This window comes from Alligator sinensis, unplaced genomic scaffold (genome assembly GCF_000455745.1).
Source record: "Alligator sinensis unplaced genomic scaffold, ASM45574v1 scaffold50_1, whole genome shotgun sequence".
NCBI lineage: Eukaryota > Metazoa > Chordata > Crocodylia > Alligatoridae > Alligator > Alligator sinensis.
In genome coordinates, this window is record NW_005842059.1 from 1,136,680 (window position 1) to 1,160,269 (window position 23,590).

Sequence of the window (23,590 nt, forward strand, 5' to 3'; positions counted from 1 at the left end):
CCTCAGCGCCCCGCCCCGCCCCGCCCGCACGCGCATGCGCGCCGCCCGGCCCCGCACGGCTCCGCCCGCGTGTCCTAGCGCCGCCGGGTTCTCTCCCCCCACGCCCGGCCGGGACTCGCGTGTGTGTTTACGTGTGGGGGGGTCTGTGGGTATACGTGAAGGTGTATAGATGTGTGTGGGTAAACGTGTATGCATGTACGTGCGTATGTGTATATATATGTGTGTGTGGGTGTATATATGTGTATACGTGTGTGTATATGTGTGTATACGTGTAGGTGTATAGATGTGTGCGCATGTGTATATACACGTATGTGTACGCATGTGGGTATCTGTGTGTATAGATGTGTGTCCATGTGTATGTGGGTATGTGTGTGAGTATACTTATGCATGCACATGCACATGTGTGTATGTACGTATGTGTGTAATCTAGAAAGCTAGAACTCGTGGTTCCAAAATGATACCTTTTATTAGACCAACTAGGAAACTGCAAAAATATCTAATTGTGTGTGTATGCAGGTGTGTGTAAATGCACGTGTGGGTATACATGTATGTGCATGTGTACGTATAGCAGTCTTTCCTGAGCTGAGATTTGTGTGTGTGCGTCTCTCTCTCTCTCACTTGCTCAAACACACACACACACACACACACACACTTTGGGTGGTGCAAATCCCCCTGACTCTCAAGCAACACAGACGAGCTCAAATTAGCTGCCACAGCCAGTCTAACGCTAGTGTAAGCCCATGGTTCACAGAGTGACTGGGGGCAGCCCCCGAGGGCTCTAGCTCCCCTCCCCGCTCCAACATTGCCAGCTCTTGGCTTTCACTGAGGTTTTTTTGACGACTAAAAAATACTAGAGTAATTCTTCTGCTGCAAACACCTCCGAAAGCTGGCAGCAGGGCAGGATGGTCGTAACCCGCTGGGATTCCCATTTGAAATCTCTGGGCTTACCTTGTGAATCATATTTGCCCCTGTACCAGTGCTAACATTGAGTGGCACACCCTGACACCCTTGAAAGCAGATAAGGGCACCTCAGCAGCCTGGCTGAGGATCGCTGGTGTAAGCCAAACACTGCAGCGCGATGCTGTAAATCAGTAATCAGCAGCTGAACATTTCCTGTGATCGCACCAAGTCCTGCATCTCAAGCTTGCAACCTTTATTCATATAACCTTTGTCAGTATTTTAGATGTTGAAGCCTCAGAGCCATTCATTTTTTTTATTCACCTCCATCCACCCTTCTGTCATCTAGAGTTATTTCTATCACATTTAAAGGACAAGCTTCATTGCCAGATTTGCAAACGGATTCTCTCTACCTGGGGAGAAGGAGCATTCTGAAATAACCCCCTCTCATCCATCCACTTTCGCTGCAAAACAGACTCAAAATGCTGTAATTCGGGGAGAAAACGGAGTGCATCTGATCCTCAGCACCCTAAAAGAGACCACTCTTGGGGCTGTGTAATCCTCTTTCCTGCACAAGATAACAAGGCAGGGAAGGAAAAAAAAATCTACCTTTAAAGCAAATAGTGCTATTACCATATAGAGTGTCTGCAGAATCATAAACTGCCCAAAAATCAATTATATCAGTGGAAACTCTCTTGAATTGCAGGAGGAATATGTGGATTTTGAATTCAATGGGAAAAAAGTCCTAAAAATGTAGCAGTTGTTACCATAATCAAGAAGGCCAAGGTATCTGAAGTGATGCACCTGGATTAAACATTTTATTTTTAAAATAAAAATATTGATAATTTTTCAAACACCTCAGACAAAGCTTAGTCTGTGCATTAACGTCCCCCTCACAGTAAGTTACAAATTAGGTTTCCTTTTTAAAAAAATGTTTACATCTCTTTGGAAACACAAACAATATTTTACAGAATTTGATGAAAGATTCATAACGAAAAAGCATCGAATGAATGGTAGTCGAAAACAGACACCTCCCCAAATTTAATTAGACCAAGATGCTTTCAAGATCCAGCAGCTGTACAGTTAAACTCGCTGGTTTAAGATTCACCATACTGCATGACTGGTTTACTTTTTAATGTTCTTTATTGTTAATACATGTTAGGGCCACACCTCATGTGGGAGTCAGCTGCTTTTGCAATCTTCTGGTCGCATTTACAGTTGCGGGAAGGAACTATTTTAATTATGTTGGTATGGCACTTTTGTACCACCATACTACTGCATTTAGTATTTAAGTAGGTGATCCCATTCTAACATATTTGGCTTAAAAATGGCAGGGAAAGGGATTTCTCTCCAAAAAGCTATTTACTTGAGCTTGTGACTTGCCCTTTTACACTCACTGAGAGTTCACAAATATTCTCCTGGGAAAGTACTTTTCATCCGGAAAGAAAAACAGAGACATTTCTTTAGCAAACTAGACTGCCAAATGCCATGTTATTTTATATAACAGATGTAGACACTGTTTATTATTTTTAACTGAACTCCTGTGCTAATGCAAGCACATGTACTTATATCACAGAAGTATAGTATCAAAGAAGAATCTTTTAAAGAAGCCCGAATGTGCCAAATCGCCAAGTAGCTAACTCCCTTTAATTATCTACATTTCCCAACATCCCATAAACCTCTGCTTTAAAAGCACACTTATAGCACCATGCCCCTGGGGCTCCACAACTCTCTGTTTTGTAGTAATTATGCTGAACATACCAAGGCACTCATGGCTGAGTTACTTCAGAGCTTGTTTTAAAGCCCTCTATTTTAAAGACCAATTTTTGGATTCCACAGAAGTTTCACTTCCAGGCACACTTCTGAGAACACTTCAGAGTGTTTGAAGCAGCAAGTATAAGACGGAACATAAAGTTCCCAAGTGACAGTCTCAAAACCCCCTAACAGTCCTCGCAAAGACCCCAGTCACGTGGCAGGAGGGGAAGTGGTAAGCGACCATGATTCGTTGCTATTCCGACTCCAAGTGAAGGCAGAGTGCAGCATGACTCCATTCAAAAGGCAGGGTTTCTAACTTCCCCCACTTCCATGTTTGTTTCTACAAGTAGACGTTCATGGCAGTGCTTGACGCCCAGTATAAAATACGCTCATTTTGCATGATTCGTCTTCAAAAAATGAAGTAGCTGCTGATCAGTGATGAGCCCCAAATTCTAGTTTTATGGGAAATGGCTTTTATATCGAAGCATTTATTTCGTCTTAATCTCCGTGTATAACCACAGCTTGTCGAGATCAGCTGTGGACGTGCAATATTGCTATGTGTAATACGTACATCTGGGTAGAAACGGTAAAGAAAATCAAATAAAGCTCTTGTCAGGGCTCGTGCATCTTTCCTGATGTTGCTATGACAAAATGCTACTTTCTTTCACTTTTACATTTCATAACAGGCGCTCAACTGATGTTCCCTCATTTTGTACATGAGTTGGTTCCACAGACCCCTTTAGAAACCAATAGAGCTTCTCCCTACCCATGGTACTTCAAAGAACCACCCTACTGCAGTGGTGCAGAGTGGAGCAGCCCTGTTCAGGGCAGAAAGCATGGAAAAAGAATCAGTCTGGGCAGCGCATTCAGCAGTCACTCTCCCTGCTCACTCCTGCTGCCTCCCTGTAACTGAAGAATAGCGTTACTGCCTAGCACCCTGCCCAGAGACGCAGACTTTGTGGGGGCATCATTGTAGCTACCCTTCAAAGCAGTTGCCTCCTTCCTTCCAGCTAGATACTAACAAGTTTTTGTCCCTCATACTGAAATGGTGTTTTGGGGCCTGCAGGGGAAGCTTCCATTCCCCAAGGTCTTATTGGATATCACCTCTCTAGTAGGAGAGTTGAGAAGTCACGGGCTTATGGAAGCAAACAATCAGAATGCTGCTTTTGCATTGTACAACCTATGCACCAGTGTTTATCTACCAAACAACGAGGGCTCCAAATTATCTCTGTTATCACAAACTGCAGAACTCGTTCAGCACCGCCATGCTGCTAAACACAAGAGAGGGATGTACAGAATCCCGAGCTTGTCAGCTGTATCACAGTCCAAACCTTTCCTCTACTTCCTTTGCAATCATCTTTGCAATGGCAAGGGAAGAGGTAGCAGCAGGGGAAGGCGCATTCCTGACATGAAGAATTCTGCTTCCGATATCTCCGGTGCCTCCGTCAAAGACAAAGTCATCTACTAGATTTCCCTCACTGTCCAAGGCCTGGGCTCTTACTCCAGATGGACCCCTGAAAAATTGGAAGAATTAAAATTGACAACAAAAAAGAACCATCAATACTATCTAATAAACTACTGCAAACTATGATAGAGGCTCTGCTACCTATTGGCAACCCCTTTCAGGGCACTTAAAAGTGGATGAGCTCTGAGAAATTAGTAACACAATCAACTATAAAACATGCACGTCCATTCTGTATGTCAAGCTTGCACGTTCCCTTTAAAGTAAGACAGGGGGACCGTAGAGGCTTGTACTTGCAGCAGCACACAGAAACAAGAAAGTGGAACAGAACCAGTCTACTTCTTTCTAAATCTGAGGGAAAGGTGTGGTTTTAAAACTACAGCTAGAAACCAGACACCCCCGTCTTCTACATCTAAATCCAGACTGATACTTTATCTCTCTGGAGTCTGGATGAATCATTCAGCATGGACAATAAAAAACATTCATGCCATAACCAGCCACGTGGTTTCCAGCAATGCTCCCTTTAAGGTATAGCGATCCGTGAGTGCGCCGCTTCAGTCCGTAAGCATGCCGCTTCATCCTGCCTCCCCATTTCAGTGTGCCGCGGGGGGGGGGCAGGGGAAGGGAGGGACCAACTTATCAACTACAGTTGATAAGTTATCTTATCAACTGTAAGATAAGCAGGATTTTGGTCTCATTTTTTTCACACAGTTCTTGAATTGCATACACCCTAGTGTTAAACCTGCAGAAATTACACAACTGATTCTGCTGCCACTATGCTCACCCAATTATTTAAAAACCTTGAAATATGCACTCTTGGAAATATTACAAAACTGAATTATTTGGGAGAAAAGCATCTTGAAATAATAAACTATACACACACGTGTGTATTGTATACTAAACTATATATACAAATTCACATTTTTATATTTCAAGGTTTATACACACACACACACACACGTGTGTGTGTGTGTGTGTGTGTGTGTATATATAAAAATGTACTTCATTTTCTCATTCTTCGGTGTCTTGATTACAAATATCCATATAAGAGTCTAATATTAAAAAATCATCAAACACTGAATACAATTATATATCCTTGTAAAGAAAGAATCTGACTTTTTCCACTTTAAATTACATCTACACAGTGAATTTTCACCACGGGGACTGATGCTGTCAAACAGCTGCACTGACAGGACAGTCTGTTGCCACAAACCCATCTGTATGCAGAAGGATATAATGTGGAGCAGCTCACAAGCAGCTGGCACGTGGCCCCCGAAGTGGCTGGGGAGCTGAGCAGTTCCCCGGAGCCGGTGGAGCCTGTGCGGTGCCTGGCTCTGCCCCAGCTCCTATCCCACCTCGGGGACGAGTTGCTGTCTGCCCCGTACCACTATCCCTCCCTGTGGGGATTTGGCATGGTGAGGAGTGGAGTGCAGCCGGCACTAACTTACCGCTGGCAAGTGTCCTGCGCTGGCCCAGGTGCCTCTGCCATGTTTCGGGTTTCCAGGAAGCCGCAGCCCAGCTCCTCTCTGGGCGGGTGCGTGGCATTAAGAGGTTAATGTGCGGCAAGATTTTTTATTGTGCGTGGCCGCACCTGTGCGCAGCTTAGAGGGAACCTTGGTTTCCAGTGTTCACAGTTGCCAATGAGGCTGGTGGATATAGCTCACAAACCACCATCGGGGTTTACACTACATACAGCGGCATAGTGCAAGTAATCTTCAGTAACAAACATGATTTGTAACATGATGGTCTTCCCATGGAATGCCATGATACGCAATCAGAAAATATGTTTTGCAGCTCTGCATTTATGGAGGCAAAGCTTGATTTATTCTCTGCGACACAGGAACACCATGCTCAATTAGTGCATTTACTTGCAGCCGCACTTCCTGTAATGCTGCCTGCACTTCGTACAGACCCAGCAGGATACTTGCTTGCTGGCTTTGACATTAATGATGACATTGCTCTATCACAGGTATAATTACTAGTTATAATTACAGTGCTACAGCTCTGAGAGAGAAGGGGGAGGAGAGGGGCCACTTATTCTAGATAAGAGCATCCACAGAGGCAGCTAGACAGTGCAACTAAAGCAGGATAAACTATACGGTAAAAAGGTATGCTAGTACGTTTGCCCATGTGGGCTTGGGCAGGGTCACACAGGCTGAGCTGGGAACTGAAGCAGTTCTCCCAAGTCGCTGGCTGGCATCCTAACTACTGGGCCATCCATGCCCTGTATGCCGCGCAGACGCCTACATGGAAAGTCGACTGTAAATTTGCATAAGGCTAGTTTGCACATGGGCTTCTAGAAGCATTCATATTTTTCTGATGACGATCTGATGGAAAGGGTCAAAAGCTGCAGGAATGGCAAATTAAAATTTAAAAACAAAAAGTATAATTGGGACATATGAGTATTTGTGGTTCAAAAAACTCGCACCGAGAAGTGATGACATTCGTGCAGTAAATAAAACTGAAAACTTCTCAAGCGTATTACATGGAGGACGTGTAGACAGAGATGTGGTTTTATACGGCTGAAATACATTAGACCAGTAAAACAGGGGTTTTGGACTGGTCAGAATAAACTCAAAAACCCTCTTGTGGCAAAAAGTAGCTATAGCAGCTTATGGACTGCAAACCAGTCTAAGAATTGCTTTTTGCCTACCCTTCCCATACAGGCACTAATACATTTGTTCTCTCTAGCATTCGGCCTCGTTACTGGAAAACCAGAATGTCACTGCTTTCTTTGTGCCAGGCAAGAAGCAATCATGCTGCTTTACCAAAAACAAGTAGCCAGAAGCCCCAAGGAGGAGATTCCCTCCCTCCCATCTTTCATGCCATAGAACAGGACTTTCCAACCTGTAATTCCCCAGGGGGCCACACACCCTGGGGGGGATGTACCAGCAGAGGCCATGCACGACAGGGGCTGAAGCAGTAGAGCCATGGGCATTGGCAACGTGCTGGGGAGGCATGGGGGAGCATTTGTCCCCCTAGATTCCTGCACTGATGGCAGCAGCCTGGCTGGCATCAGCATGGAAGTGGGCCCCCCCCAGCGTTAACACTTACAAGCTGTTTTTGGCCATAAGCCACTGGCCCATGCACACAAACCGCCACCCCTGACTGTACCAGGCACCTCACTCCCTGCTGCATAACATGGGCATGATCCACACCACCCCCCGCAAGAATGTGCAGGCATACAAGCGTGATTCCCCCAATGCAACATGCACCCTCACAGACACTCCCCCAACAACTACACAGAGCACTCCCCCACTGTTGCATTGTGCAGGCACAATCCCCCGCCCTAGCAGAGCCCCGTTTCCCCACCCCACACACGCGCTCCCTCCCCCTGCATGTGCCCCCAGACTCACCCTCAGTTCCCCATGCCACTCATGGCATTGCCCCACCCTGTGGGGCAGAGGCAGGAAGCAGCAGCCAGAGGAGGAAGGGGGAGTCCAGAGACTGCAGCTGCTGTTGCAGCCAGAGCTACAGGGGAGAGGGGGGAGTGGTGGCTGGACAGGAGCCTAGGGGCCACACATTAACCCCCTGCAGCTACATGCAGCCCACAGACCACCAGTTGGACAGCTCTTGCTAGAGACCCAAGCCCATGTATTTTCCAGCCCATATCTTGTTTCTCCTTCAAACTCAATGCTATTGCTAATTCTTTCCCAGTAGGGAGGGTAAGATGTTTCCTGGGGTGTTGCCCAGTTTAGTTTTAGATTTCCCAAGATGCAGAGGTACTTCTCTTATTTCACAACCCAACAGAGCTCACTGTTAGGCAACTTATCCCTCCATTTGCATTTAAATCTGCCCTTCTCACCTGCATCTCTTTACTCTTACTCATCTAGGATGCAGAGGTCCTACCACATTTCCAGGAATCACGGCATAATGCTCTGTACTTACTTTGTTAGGATGCTGAGGAGAAAGTATGGTGGGAAAACCATGAACCTGAGGCCAAGCCAGGAGAAAACTCTGTGCCTCCTTGCCAGGAAAAGAAGGAGGGATGCTTCCACCCTGACCTGTGTAACCAGGCAGAGGACTCCCTGTTCGGTTTCGTGTTATGCTACACTATGTTGCTTGTTTTTCCTCTTTGTGCAAGAGAAGCAAGAGTCTTGAAAAAGAAACCTCAGGCCCAAATACCCTGTTGGACAGAGTAGAGGCTCCCTACTCTACCCCTTTACACTGATACTTTATTACTTGTTATTATGTCAGGCTCCTTTTCCACTTCACTCTACACCCCTTCATATTTGGAGCCTATGTCCCTGTCTCCTAGTCCTTAGCCAGGTTGTGAAGGATACACTAGCCATTCTGTAAGCCGACTCCCATTTTATGGTTTTCTGCCCTCTGCATCGATTTGCTCCTCACTAATAATTACAGCAACTCTTAGTTTAGCTCCCTCTGATGACTTTCAGAACACAAGTTTGGCCATGAGAATGTTGAAGTGCACTCAACAATTCTTTCTGATGGGTAAGCCGTGCCTAAATGTATGTAAGGAGAAAGTTGCTGGGCTTAGGTATTTATTAAATCTATCTGTGCACCAGTGTACACAAGCCCCTCCTTCAAGAAAGGCTACTAAAGTGTGTCTATTCTTTGGAAATGTTTCATTTCAATGAGGGAAGGGAGTAAACTAAGGTTGGACATTGGCCTTCGCAATAAAGGTTAAGAAACAGTTAGTTATTACTGATAAGTGTTTGTACCTGAGTATATCATTGATGGTAACTTCAGGGATGAACTTCTGTAGCTGCTTCACCTGTGCACTAAGGAAACATGCTCTATACATTTCATTCATTCCAGAAGAGAGGTTTCTGCTCACCAGTTTCCATAAACCACTGTAAAGAGAGACAGGACACTTGTAGTAAATCGAATAGCACTGTGTGTACTATGTATAGAACGGTACCTCCATTAACATGCAGGACCCACTTATTACATTCTACATGTGGTGTACAATGTGGATGGCGCAAAGCAGTCTCCCGTCGCATCATCTAGTGACCACACAGAGCTTTCTTATGGCCAGAGGAGTTACCACCTATTCTCAAGGACTTTCTCCTTCACTCTGAAAAGAACATTACATTTCTGAGATGCGGAGGTGCCTCCCTGCTGCCTGCAGTGCTCATGAGAGAATGAAAGTCCCACAGCAAAACCTCTTTTGTCACTGGATCTTTAAAAAGGCAGGAAAATTAGGCATGTTTGACCCTTTTGCTGACATCCCACAGGCACAACAGGCTTCTTCCACTAAATATACAGGAGAACCAAAAGCTGTAATAAACCCCTTTTGCTTACCATTTATTTCAATGGAAGCATAGTTTGGATGGGCCGAATGGAGATGCTGTATCCCTCAGCACTTACCGTGTCACCTCATCAGAGGATCGCATCCGGCAGTCCTCTGGTACGGAGGGGACAGAAATGGGGAGCTTCTAACGGAGAATGACTGAACACCTTCATTCATACTTTCATAGATTTAAAGGCCAGGAGAAACTAGTAAGTCATCTAGTCTCGCTCTCTACACAAGGGTTTATAGCCTGGGTTATGCAAATACCTTAAATAAAGCCCAGAGTTAGGGCAAAGTATTTCAGCCCTGTCTAAATTGTGTGCAAGAGGCAGAAAACAGGAGAGACCAAAGTGCCATCCATCTTCAAGCCCCATGAAATTTCAGGGAATGGATCAGGTGAGATATGCTAATCCTACTGTTAGGAAAAGGGGGACTCTGTCCTCCTCCCCACCTCCACACACGTGCAAGGGGAAAGAATGATGAAAAATATTTAAATATATCTTTTCCAAAGATAAACAATTTCTTCCTAGAGGCTCTGAGTGATGGAAAGCCTCCCCTAGTTTGTCCCTTTGCTCATACAGCTTGGAAATTGTATCTTACAAAACTGACTCCAACTTCCAGCCACTGAATCTTGCTGTGCCTTTTGCAACAGGGATGAAATTGCCCCTACTCCAGGGGTGGGCAATTATTTTGGGCAAAGGGCTACTTACCGAGTTTTGGCAAGCTGTCGAGGGACGTATGGGTAGCCCTGCCCCTTGGTAGATGCCCCAACCCTGGTCACCATCTTGTGACCGGAAGTCCCGCCCCCTAACCTCTGACCTTTGCCACCAGAAGTCCCTCCCCTTGCCCCAGCAAGTACTCCTTTCAGCAAGGGGTTGTGCCATCTTGGAACCAGAAAAATATCAAATTATATTCTAAAAAGCGAACGTCTACAACATTAATTAATTTGATTTCAAAAAATATTTTTGTCCTGGTTTACATGTGTTTGTGTAGTGCCCATAAAGGTGAGTGTATACAGTAGCTTAAAATGAAGTCTTACTCTTGTATATTGTGGGGGGTGGATAGAGGTTTGTGGGGGGCTGTGGGTGTGTGAGGGTGTGGAGGAGAGTGTGGGTGTGTGTATCTGTGTATGGCAGTGCAAGGGAGATGTGGGTGCATGTGTATGGTGGAGTGTGCATGTGGGACTTGCTCTATGAGCGTGCATGCACACACACACTACACACCCTCCCATTCCTGGTCCCAGTACCTGGAGCAGCAGTCAGGAAAGTGGGGAAATGGCAGCTACAGGCCAGGGGAAAAGGCCGCAGGTGGGGATGCAGAGTGCAGTGACAGCCAGGTAAGAGCTCAGGGCCTGTGCTGGTGTCCCAGGGCCAGCACCGGTGGCGGGGAACCCCTGCCCTCCCCTCCAGCACAGCTGGTGGCAGAGCTAGTGCTCCTGCCGCCCTGCTCTGGGCCCTGCGTGGGCCTGCCCTGCTCCTGGGACACCAGAGCAGACCCAACACTCCCACCCAGCTCCCACTCCCCCACACCTGCAGCTGCCATTTCCCCTTTTCCGCCAGCAGTCGGCTGTTCCGGCACCACGTGGCTCCTGACTGCATAGCAGGACTGCGGGACTTAGGATGAGCTGGGAATGATAAAAGTGCTTCATCCAGCACTACAGTTGAAGAGGTTTTGCTACATTTGTATTGTACCCAGTTTGTCCACAGGTAACAATCTGGATGTAACAGCTTCTGTTCTTTTGAAATGGCTCCAAATGGACATGAGGTGGTCCATACCCAATAATAAAAGCTTTTTAATCAAAATGTCAGGTGACACTAAAAAAATACCTTGGAGAAATCCCAAGTATACAGTATCACAGGTCCATTTACCAGGCTCACCACCTGTAAAAGACTACTATAAATGACAATGGGGTATTTTTAGATTACCTATCTTTCATGCTGACTGCAATTCCATTATTCAATGATTGTTCTTGATGATTAATTACATGCAGAAATAAAATCTCAAGTGAAGTTATTACCTGTAAAGAACTGCATCTCCAAAATCTTTTGGGCTAAAGTCAAACAGTTTGTAGCCTTCTCGCTTGAAGGCCAGCACTGCATTAGGACCAAGCCAAACGCTGCCATCCATCCTTGGTGTAAAATGGACACCCAGAAAAGGAAACCGAGGATCAGGAACCTGCAGCAGGAAACAATTATTAGAACAATCCGCTCCAAAACAAATCTGAGAAACAATGTGACTGGGCAACCCAAGAAAAATTGCCAGGGAGATGGAAGACATCTTCACTCTCTGTGAGATAATGGACAGCCCAGGTGCAGGGGGAGCTCGGGTTGTTGTGTGTACGGCCAGTCCCGCTGCCCCTAAGCGTGCAGTGGGGCTGGGGCAGCGTGGTGGTCGGACTCACTTCCTGGCAGCCCCACCAGTGGTGGCTCCTTCCGGCTGCTGCTGCCACCAGACCCAGGCCTGCTCTCCAAGCAACCCAGCAAATCTGCTGGGGTGCCTGGGAAAAAAAATAAAAAAAAAAAAAATAAAAAGGAGAAAGCCCAAAGCAACTAATCTTTTATTTAAGCCACATCAAATATAGCTGAATGATAAATGCTCCTCTCAGACTGACTATGTAAACTGAGAAAAGAAACTCTTTGAACATCACATGGTTGTTATGTCAAATATTTGACACTTCAAAGAAAAATCCTCAAATGAATTTAACTTGCCTTTTATAATGCAGACAGTGAATCAGTACTCAGTGTAGTAGTTTTATGCAAAGAATCCACAAAGCCAATATTTGTCTGGCTGAAAGGCAATTTAAATATCTATATTCACACTCTTTACATAAATATTAAAGGCTGACTGCTATGATTCTAATTTAAAGTATGATACTTAATCATTTAAAAAAAACAAACAAACTACTCCAAGCCCCATAGCTTCATCAGCCTCAGAATACATGGTGAAACAGGTGCAATAAGCTGCGTACTGGATAAATGTTTCCTTTCACCATATAGCATTTTTCTGGCTTTAGCACCAAGTAGTCTCCCCGGAAGGGCACAATGCGAGGTTCTGGGCTGCATCCACTGATCTGAGACAGGCGATCCGAGTAGAGTCCTGCGCAGATCACTATGTGTTGACAGTAGACTTCCTCTCCCTGCCAAAAAAACAGAACCCACAACTACAGATTCAATACGCAAAGAAAATGGAAAAGAAAGATTAACTGTAAGCCATAAAATAAGAGCCAAGCCACCATCAGCAATCATGCCTTAAAAGATCAAGTGCAGTGTATGCATGAAGCAGTTAACAGTGTTTGCAGTTTTCTCCCTTGTTCCCCACTCCTGGAAGAGAGGATGGTACCACCGTAGCTGATTTCCACAACAAAAGAATACATCAAACAGAATAAGAAACTAGAAACAACTTTAAAGAACGGAAAAAGCAATCAATATATCCTCAACTATGTATTGGGATACCTTCTCCAAGCACCCTGTGTTACATACAAGCATATTTATTTAATAGGGGAAAAGACCAACCATACTTTGGCCAGACATACAAATAACTCTAGCAAATTGCATATTTTCCCTTGACACTCTCCCATCTCAGGATGAACTGTCAGAAATGCTGCTGCCATTCTAGCCTCTAACTCCCTGTAAAGTTTTTGTTGGCAGAAGCTGCAACTGGGGAGGTTATCAAAGGAATAACTATGGCTTTTGATTAAATAAGTCGTATGTTATTATACTTAGGGCCTACATTCCGCTCCAAAACAACTGAACGAATTTCAACTACATTCAGTTGGACGAATTTCATGCCATGGACCACAAAGTAAATTGATAACATGCACAAATTGATAACACGGATATTCAAAGTTCTATTTAATTGTTGATTCAACACAAGAGAAAAATAATTTGGCATTACTCTGCTTTCAAAGATTGGGTTGTCTTGTTTTTATCACAAAAAAATTCACCTTCTAAATCTGCACATTTTTTTATTTGAAGTTATTGGAGGAAGAAAGTATCAGATTCTAGTGATTTAACTTTCTTTTAGGGGAACACAAAGAGGGGGAAGGGCTCCCATAATATGAAAATTTGGGGTTTTATAGAATCAAGTTATTAACTCATGAAAACAGCAGGGCCACACAAGCAGTATGAATGGAGTTGCAACAGCCACAACACTGTACCCTTTCTTTTATTGCACCTTGTAGCTTCCTAGCTATAAAAAGTAAATTGTAATTTAACAGAGAAGCTGAACAGCAGACCTGAAAGGGAAATCTCTCAATAACTCAACACCCCATAACACGAGTACATTAAATGCGTACATAATGTAAATACATACTTAGAACAAGAATCTGTTATGGGATATTTGAAGATTAGCACTCCAAACTTTAGACCTGAGCAGCCTCCATGTAACAAGTTCACATTTTAAGAAGGATGTAGAGAAGTCGGAGAGGGTCCAGAGGTGGGCAATAAAAATGATAAAGGGGTTGGAAGGCAAGTCACACAAGGAAAGGTTCAGAGAACTAGGCATGGAGAAAAGGAGATTAAGGGTGGGGGGACGATATGACAACAGTCTCCAAAGATCTGAAAGGCTGCCATAAAGAAGGAGAATAACTGTTCTTCAGAGGCAGGATGCAAAGCAACAATGGAAATTGCAGCAAAGTAGGTTTAGATGAAATCACGAGATCTCAAGTTCCTCACTGCTAGAACTGTGAGGCAGTGGAATAAGCTGCCCAAGGAGGTTATGGGATCTCCTTCACTGGAGGCTTTCAAAAGGCAGCTGGCTAAGCATTGCATGGAGATGATTTAGGAGTAGCAGTCCTGTTGATCCTCCAGGTCCTTTCCTGAACGGAGCACTGTGGGATGCTGGGGAGTAAAAGATCCCCTGCATGTAACTCTACAAATGTTGCATGTAGAGCTACAAAGCAGAGTGCTACATAAAAGTTCTCATTTCAAACAGGTTCATTTGTGTAGTATTTGCCCCGGTCTTGAAGCGCCGCAAGTAGGTGCACGCCTGGTCACCCATTTTCTTGTAGCGCGACAAGGGCACTGTGACAGGGCGCTTGGCACAGCATGGAGAGGCAGGCCTTAGAAGAGACAGGCCTGAGAACAGAGGCAAGTAAGCCCATAGAGGGGTAGAGCCTTAGGCTGGAGGGCCCAGAGGGCAGCACGTGGGACCAGAGTAGGGGCGCACCAATAAAGATTTTTTTGGCCACTACCAATAGCCGATTATTAACCAGCCATATTGGCCGATACCGATCTGATTGCCGATATGCAGCCCAGTGGCTTGGAGAGCAGTGTCTGGCTGGTCAGTCTCTTGGAGGGGAAGGGGTGTGGTGGGGGCAGATCGATGCCCCCACAGTAAGGGAAGGAATGGGACGGGGGCAGGCGTTGCCCAGCTGGGGCAGGGCAAGGTGCAGGATGGAGCCGCGGCTAGTCCAGGGGACACAAGGGGGGCTCCTGCTGCTGCGCACACCCCCAAGGGAGGCATGGGGTGCACATGCCCCCTAGATCTGTGTGCAAGGTGAGGGCAGGCTGCTCACTACAGGCACTCAGGGCCAAGGGCTGCACTCACTTCTTCCCAGCGGGTGGGTTGGGCAGGGGCTATGCTCAGGGAGGGTGGGGAGGGTGGCAGCAGCGCTGGGAGGGGGGACTGCAGCCACCCCAAAATTCATGATAGCCCCACTCCCACTGTCTGCCCTGAGCACAGCCTGGGCCCAGCCCCCCCTGATGGGAAGAGGCCGGTACAGCCCTTGGCCCGGAACCCACAGCCAGCAGCCCGCCTTCACCTTGAGCACAGATCAGGGGGGCACATGTCCCCCATGCCTTCCCAGGGTTGCACACAGCAGCAGCAGCCACCCCACCACGGCCCTAGGATGAGCTGTGGTTCCATCCTGTGCCCTGCCCCTGCAGAGCCTGCCCCTGCCCCAGTCCTACTCCCTCCGTCACCACAGAGGCCTCTCTCTCTATCTCTATTGATGGAAGCCAATCGTCTTGGTGCGCGGTCACCAGTGGGGTCCCTCTAGGCTCTGTCCTAGGGCCTATACTGTTTAACACCTTTATCGGCGATGTGGACATTGGTGTCAGAAGCGGACTGGCCAAGTTTGCTGACAACACCAAACTCTGGAGTAAAGCATCCACAACTGAGGACAGGAGGGTGATCCAGGCAGATCTTGACAGGCTCATGAAATGGGTGGATGAGAACCTGATGGTGTTCGACACCGAAAAATGCAAGGTTCTCCACCTTGGCAGGAAAAACCTGCAGCATGCTTATAGGCTTGGCAGTGCTATGCTGGTTAGCACTACCGATGAAAGGGACTTGGGGGTCATGACTGACCACAAGATGAACATAAGCCTTCAATGTGATGCTGTGGCTAGTAAAGTGAGCAAAATGCTGGCTTGCATCCATAGATGCTTCTCAAGCAAATCTCGCGATGTCATTCTCCCGTGGTACTCGGCCTTGGTGAGGCTGCAGCTAGAGTACTGCATCCAGTTTTGGGCTCCACAATTCAAAGAGGATGTGGATAAGCTTGAGAGTCCAGAGAAGAGCCATGTGCATGATCAGATGTCAGGAAAAAAGACCTTATGATGAGACGCTGAGAGCCGTGGGACTCTTCAGCCTAGAAAAGCGCAGGCTCAGGGCTGATCTGGTGGCCGCCTATAAATTTATCAGGGGTGCTCATCAGGATCTGGGGGAACATCTGTTCACCAGACCGCCCCAAAGGATGACAAGATCGAACGGTCACAAACTCCGCCGCGACTGATTCAGGCTGGACATAAGGAAGAACTTCTTTACTGTCTGAGCCCCAAGGTTTGGAATAGACTGCTGCCAGAGGCGGGTCAAGCACCCACTTTGAATGTTTTCAAGACACATTTGGATGCTTATCTTGCTGGGATCCTATGATCCCTGCTGACTTCCTGACCCTGGGGCAGGATCCTCCGGGGTCCCTTCCAGCCCAAATGTCTATGAAATCTGCCCCCCCACTCCTCCCCCCCCCAGACTTACCAGCTGGATGCTGCTCTCTAAGCTGCTGGGCTGCACTCCTGGCCATGTGCATGCTGTGGCTGCCCGCATTCATCAGCAACATTATCAGCCACATCAGCCAAAAAAACCTGATTGCTGACCATGTCAATTTTCCTTTTATCAGTGCTGATACAATATGGACCAATGTATTGGTACACCTCTAGTCCAGAGGACTCAAGTCCAGAGAGAGGGCAGGGTGTCAACACAGTTAAAGAGCCCAGAGGTCTGATGCCCAGGAGGGGGAAGCATCAGCAGGGCCAGGGAGCCAAAGGGTTCAACTAGTCTAAAAGCAGGGCCAGGGTCTGGGGAAACCAAAGATAAGGGAATGCAGCTGGTGACTGAGCGGGCCAAGGAGCATGTAGCCCAGGTGGGGCGAAGACTGGGACTGGAAGCCTGTAGCCCAGGAAGGGCATATGTTAGCATGTCAGCTGCAAGGCATGGAAATGGATACTGGAGAAGATGAAACCCACATCATTGGCCCTTAAGGCAATGACCATGGACACCTGTGGTCATAGGAGTGAGACCAGGCTTGGGAAACCCTGGGGCAGCCTCCCTTTTCTCCAAGATAACAACATCAAGGCCTGGTGGGCAAGTGAAGGAGAGACTGCGAGGGGAGTCAAAATTTGGTAAAGGCTGAGAAGCCACCAGGGAGCATTGTGACCACCCCTAGGACTAGCACTTGTTACATTATATGTTTAGCACTTTGTATGACTGTAATTGCACAGCCTAAGAAATACATTGACAGGTTTAAGCTCCACCCCGGAAAAAAAATAAAACGCAAGACCTTCCTTTAAAAATTTCAAAGAACCAGTTGGACAAAATGTCCAGAGAGCTGGACACAGAGGAAAAAACTCCAGATAAAATTATTCAGTAAGGAAGGGAGCCAGTTCCCAGAGGCAGGGAAAACAGGACCTAACAAGAGACAAGACAAACAAGACAAGGAACTGAAACAATCAATTATAGGGCAATCAACTGAATAAAATAAAGTGAAGTATGAAACTCACTCAAGGTCATTTCCAAGCAACACAGTCATATTGCTTTGTGTGCCATGTCACATAGCGATTGCAATTTGCATTTAAATACAGCAAGGCTAGGTAATAATGCAACAGCTTATCCAACATCAATATTTATTGTTTCTAATAATTTGGATAGTTTATCATATCATATCACTAACTCCCAAGGAGAAAACAAGGAGAACCATGGCTCCATGAAACAACTAAGTATTGGCTTAGTTCTTACCTTTGAGTTTCTAACAACAACTGGATGTTTCAACCCTGCAATAGTTAGAAAAAATGGGTTATCAGAGCAAAAAAGAGAAAGAGAAAACTGATAGTAGAGGCATCTTAACAGGTCTGGAGGCCAACTGGAACGATATGAAGCTGTGGAAAAAGCATAATTCTGATGGGATTATATTTATGAATTCTAAAGGTTGCTGTTTCTTTCATATATTATTTTACCAATTTCCACATTTTGCAATCCATATGGTAGGCCAAATCTGCTCTCTTGGATAGAAGTGAAGAGCACTAATGTTCAGCTGCCAGTACCCTGAGAAAACAACCTGCTTTATCTAAAATCTAGTCTTATTTCACTACATTTTTGTTCCATGTCGACTTGACAATCACCATGTTTCTGCTTAAACTTGACATGCGTGGGAAAAAAATTGGGCTTGCTCAATTTGATGAAGCATCTCAACTGTCATCACATTGGCTTTGGGATAGACGCTAATAAAGAATTAAAAAAATGTGCAACAGAAAAGCAGTTACAGCCCTTTTTCTTTAGGGACTTTCAGTTTGCCTCAAGACCAAGTATCCCATAAAATATTGCAAGATGACAAGGAAGCAAGGGGAGGAATGTCTTACCTTCTGTACTTTCTGGAGGACTTTCTTTAGCCATTTCCATGTTGGTTACTTCAAAATCAGTCAACACTGTCCCACCTGCTTTCTGAAAATCTTCAGCATATGACAGGGCCACATGTCTATAATTCACAATGCCTGTGTATGGGGAATCAAGGGCCATCAGACCCTAAAATGGTATTGGATGAGTTACAGAAAACCAAAGTGACAGTTGTGTGTCTAATTAGGATATGCTTCGCTACATAGCTGTCAATGATAAAGTAGACTTTATGATTCTGACTTCAAACTGAACTACAGAAGCCTCGTCACACACCGTGCAGTACAACATACATACATACAGCCACACTGGGTGCTTTGCGTGAAGCACTGTAGTTATTAATGCTTCATGTCACTGAATGTTAACTATGTCACCTCTGCCATGTCTCACCACTCCCTGAATTACGTATCCGAGATCGCAGCCTGGACTTTTCTGAAACAGAAAATAACTTGCACCTGCTATGCGGGTTGCCATGTAGGACCCGGAAGGAATTTTTCCCCATCCTGTTCCTACTGTTGCTTGGGGTTTTTTCTTTCCCGAGGCACCAGGTGTTGGTTGCAGCCAAGGCTGGGGACTTTCACTGGGGTGTGCTGATACTCCTGCTGGGACTTAAACCCTGAGGGTCCAGGCTAGAGGGTCTTACTCCTCCACTCAAGGTTAGATTGATTACCACATTTAGGATCAAGAAGGAATTCTACCCCATGGTCAGATAAACATGGACTATGGGGGTTCACTTTTTTCTGTAGTGAGGGGCATGGCCCTCCACCTTGGATTGCTTGAGTGCATTCAACAAACTATTTCCTCTCCATGGAGTGGCAGAACATTGGCAGGGCCCTTGTTCTCCTGCTTTACCTGTAGCAAGTTAAAGGGTATTTTAGACCAGTGGGGACCAATCTTTTTGGCAGGTGTGCCACAAATTAGTTTGGCACCCTCCCCAAGTGCCATTCCAATTCCCCTGCCTGATCTGCAGCTCTGCTTTCTGCTTCCTACCCTATCTGCTGCTGTGTGCCTGTCCTGTCCTCGACCTGCTGTGTGCCATACACACAGGCTGCCTGTGCCACTTGTGGCACCCATGCTGCACGTTGGTCACCCACTTTAGATGCTTTGGGTATTATACCTGGTAGTTGTATGTGAGGGTTATTCACAAAGTTTTTAAGAGCAGGTTAGACACACCACTGTCTAAGATAGTTTGGACAGGGATGATCCTGCCTGGAGCAGGGGGTTATATTAAATGACTGCCTGAGGTCCCTTCTAGCTGTACTTTTCTATGAAGATGTGTGCCAGGGGGTCCAAATCTACCATTTTTAGCTGGAATTCACATGCCACTCACTAGCATGTTACTGTTTGCATCTAAGAATCTCAGGTTTTTGTAGAACCAAATTTGTATCAATTCATATCAATAAGGAAAACATCTGCGCTTCAGCTCTCTTGTAATATGGACCTCAGACATGGTCAGAAACATCTAAACCCTGTACTCATAATGCACTTCATGATGCCCTACCCTTTCAGTCCATACAATGTTTCTACGTGCTTAATACGGTGCTTTTCACTCTTTACAACTAACTTGCTATATAAGGTCTCTTCTGCTTATGACGCTGGGGTTCAACTCTATGAGGATGAGTTAATCATTTATAGGTCTTGTGACCCATTTGAACTTGGTCATTTCCAGAAATAACGAGTGACTTGATTTTAAAATATGTAAAGATTATTTATTTGGCAATAGGCCCCAAATGTCAAAGAGGTCAAAAAGAATCCCTTTCAGTGAAGGTCTGTCTCTTTGCGGCTACAGTAATGTCTAAGCAACTGCCCTTGCACACCACTGCAATAGCCGCAAACATTCAGATGAAACAATGGAAGGAAACATTAGTATTAGCAAGAAAAGACATGGAACTCAGGGATGGGAGAGGAAGTTCAGAGAGAAGCCCCTTCTTCCACTCCACTCAAGTCTATCTATCCTATTGCCCGTCATAATAGTATTTAAGCATCTCCCAGATAACCAATATCTAGTACCCTCACAGATTCCATGAAGTCTCTGGCACTTTTCCTTTTTTGAGATAAAGATGCTACTTGGGGCTGAAGCTGATGCTAGGCAGACGTGAACATAACTGAGGAAGGCTCTGCAGTGTTTCCCAAAAACGTGTCTAACCTTTGTATCACATCTCTATTTTTATTTAAGGGGCACCCATATGTGGGACTGGCTGGGCAGTAAAGAATTCTGACCATTCATTCAGTTTTACTGCCAATTTGCAGTAAACACTTCTGACCATTCATTCAGTTTTACTGCCAATTTTCATACTAGGAGCTTCCAAGAAATCTTCTGAAATTGTCACCCAGAAAACCTGCCTTGTGGTCTGTCTCATAGGAAGTTCATATCACCAAGAATATGAGAGAAAACAGAAACCAACAGTCTTCATTCCATTAAAAGGGAAGGAAAACAACTTACTCTGCAAAAGGGCTCCTTTGCTTGGATCTCTTTGGCACTTATCAGTCTCAGATCTCTGACATTATTCTGCAACCCTCTTTCATACAGTGCCTTGAGTCTTGGGATTTCTTCTTGTTCCACTGCTACAATTAGCTTCAGAAAGAATGTAAGAGTGCAAAGGTGAGTCCTACTGCAATACCTAATTTACTGAGTGTGGAAATACAACAGAAAAACTACTGTTTGGTGCACTAGTGAGTGCAAAGTTATATTAAACCCTTGCCAATGCTAACTAATTAAGGGATATGTGAACAACAGGTGCTACAAAATAATATAAGTGCTTCACTGTGGAAGATATTTGCAGCCAGGACTGTGGTGCAAGAAATCAGAGTGAGAAAGAAGGGGAATAGTTTGTATCCTATCAGGATACTTTTAAAAATAATGCTTGGTCTGACCCCAGCAACCAGGTAGCTTGAGATGTAAAAGAATGGGAAAGGGAAAAGAAAGATATGCAGTGGGCTGCCATCTCACTTCAATGTCTTATTGTTTAGGCCTGTGGGCAGACTTAATCTGAATTCCTTTAAAGAAAAAAAAAACAGGGCACAAACACCCCCCCCAACCCCCCAACACACACAGAGATATGTTCGGGTCAACTCATGGCTTCCACAAAAGTCTCTCCTTGGGAAATGACCATAACAATGTGCTTGGTACAGTTAAAAATGGACATATCACATGACTAAGCTTTTTAAAATAAAAAATGAAGCAGCTACTGTACCTTGCCACACTGCTTATAGGGAATTCCCTTTTGGTCACAGTACTCATAGCAGAGGGCAGCGCCCTGCACACATAACTTAGCTTTCAGAGATCCAGGAGTGTAGTAAATTCCACTGTGAATTACTCCACTGTTATGTCCACTCTGGTGGCAGGCTACACAAAGACAGAAGTTACGATATTAAAATACATGTTCTATGCAGATTAGATTCTTGCAGTATCTTAAAACTTCTAGCTGTCAGGAAATTGATCCATTTAAGCTCTGTCCTCTTCTATTCCCCAGCAGTAAGAGATCTTACAAAGGATCTACACACTCCTCAAGATTTCTCCCTTAGTTCAGGAGGGCTCCAACAATACTGACACCATGTCTACACCACAATAATCACAGTGCATCATGTACTGAATGGACAGAAAAGTAATTAAAATATTTTCTCCAAGGAGATTTGCAGCAATCGCATGCAAATCAATTTACTGCATATACATTAACAGCGGTTCTAAAATGAAATCCATCCTACAGCTCCTCCCTGTACCACAAAACCAGCGGGGTCCTGAATGCCTTTCACAAAGCTGGCAGTCCTGCTTATCTTGTAGTGGACAATCATACACTTGTAAGTCAAGCCTGACTGTTAACTTCCTCTTACTAGGAAGTAAAACAGAGGGAAGACAGACAGGTGTTAAGAGTGAATGTATTTATCAAATTTAACTTTATTTAGTAGTAACAGTAGTTTATTTAGAGCCTTCACTAAAACAGTGAATAATAAATACATAAACAATAACAAGTAGATATAATAATACATTTATTATAATCATAAAAACTGAGAACTACATAGGACAAACCCCACAGCCACAGACAGCTTTTTTGCTCTTCTTCCCTATGTTTCTAGAGTCCCTGGATAGGCGTGCCTCGATTCTTCCAGTGGGCAACTACCCATGCATTTCAGCAGCCAGAATACATGGTTCCTGTTCCCTTCCCTGCCACTCCAAGAAACACTCACTTTTTTGTTAACTTCTTAAAAACCAACAATATAATGTTAAAATTAAAATACCTTTATAATGATCAACTGTAAAATATAGCAGTTTTTGAAGGATCTGAGTTTTTTAGTAAAAAAATCTCTTACCGATGGACCCTAGGGAACTAGAAACAGTCTAATGAAGACAAGGGGAGCTTACTTAGCAGTCACTGATATGGTACCACATACACCATACCTAGCTCTTTCTCCTTTTCCAGCACAGCAAAAGTGAGGGATGGATGTCGCAGAACAAGCTCTCTGGCAGATGCGAGCCCCACAAGTCCACCACCAACAACAGCCACGTTGAACGTGCTATTTACAAGCAAAAAGATTGTGTCACAAGGGGTTACTACGAATAGTCTTTACACAGGTTCAACGGCCACCAGGCTCCACGCGACAGCCTCTATAACCCCCTCGGTACAGTCCAGGCCCCCTTAGTCTCTACACAGGCTCAACAGCCACCAGGCTCCATGCGAGTCTCCAGCCCCCCTCCATAGCCTCCAGCCCCCCTTGATAGTATCTACACCCCCTGCAATAGTCTCTACACCCCACGCTAGACTCCAGGTCCCCCTCAGTAGCCTCCAGACGCCCTCGATAGTCTCTATAAACCCCTTGATAGTCTCTATATCCCCCCTCAGTAGCCTCCAGACCCCCTCGATAATCTCTATAGCCCCGATAGACTCCAGACCCCCTTGATACTCTATAAACCCGATAGACTCGATAACCCCCTCAGTAGCCTTCAGACCCCCTCGACAGTCCCTCTAACCCCCTTGATAGGCTCTATAACCCCCTTAGTAGCCTCCAGACCCCCTCGATAGTCTTGATAACCCCCTCGATAGACTCCAGACCCCCTCGATAGTGTCGATAACCCCCTTGATAGACTCAATAACCCCCTCAGTAGCCTCGACCCCCTCGATAGTCTCAATAACCCCCTCATTAGACTCCAGACCCCCCCGATAAACCCCTTGATAGCCTCTATATCCCCCTCAGTAGCCTCCAGACCGTCTCGATAATCTCTATAGCCCCCTCGATAGACTCTATATTCCCCTCGATAGCCTCCATCCCCCTCCACAGTCTCCGTCACCTCCTCAACAGGCTCCAGGACCCCGTGGACAGTCGTTACACCCCCTCCACAG

At 45.5% G+C, this 23,590-nt stretch overlaps 1 protein-coding gene across 1 annotated transcript in view; it reads right to left on the reverse strand.

Annotated features, from left to right (window-relative positions):
* Window positions 1-1,696: 1,696 nt before the first annotated feature.
* L2HGDH (L-2-hydroxyglutarate dehydrogenase) overlaps window positions 1,697-23,590 on the reverse strand; it is a 23,924-nt gene continuing 2,030 nt past the window's right edge. The window contains exons 3-12 of the mRNA XM_025203497.1: window positions 23,539-23,573; window positions 22,651-22,766; window positions 21,449-21,600; window positions 20,698-20,829; window positions 18,224-18,386; window positions 17,604-17,638; window positions 12,337-12,504; window positions 11,386-11,543; window positions 8,797-8,928; window positions 1,697-4,166 (exon numbers count right to left, since the gene is read on the reverse strand). Coding sequence (XP_025059282.1) covers window positions 3,971-4,166; window positions 8,797-8,928; window positions 11,386-11,543; window positions 12,337-12,504; window positions 17,604-17,638; window positions 18,224-18,386; window positions 20,698-20,829; window positions 21,449-21,600; window positions 22,651-22,766; window positions 23,539-23,573 — 1,287 coding nt within the window. The 3' untranslated portion in view covers window positions 1,697-3,970. The remainder of the gene's footprint in view (window positions 4,167-8,796; window positions 8,929-11,385; window positions 11,544-12,336; window positions 12,505-17,603; window positions 17,639-18,223; window positions 18,387-20,697; window positions 20,830-21,448; window positions 21,601-22,650; window positions 22,767-23,538; window positions 23,574-23,590) is intronic.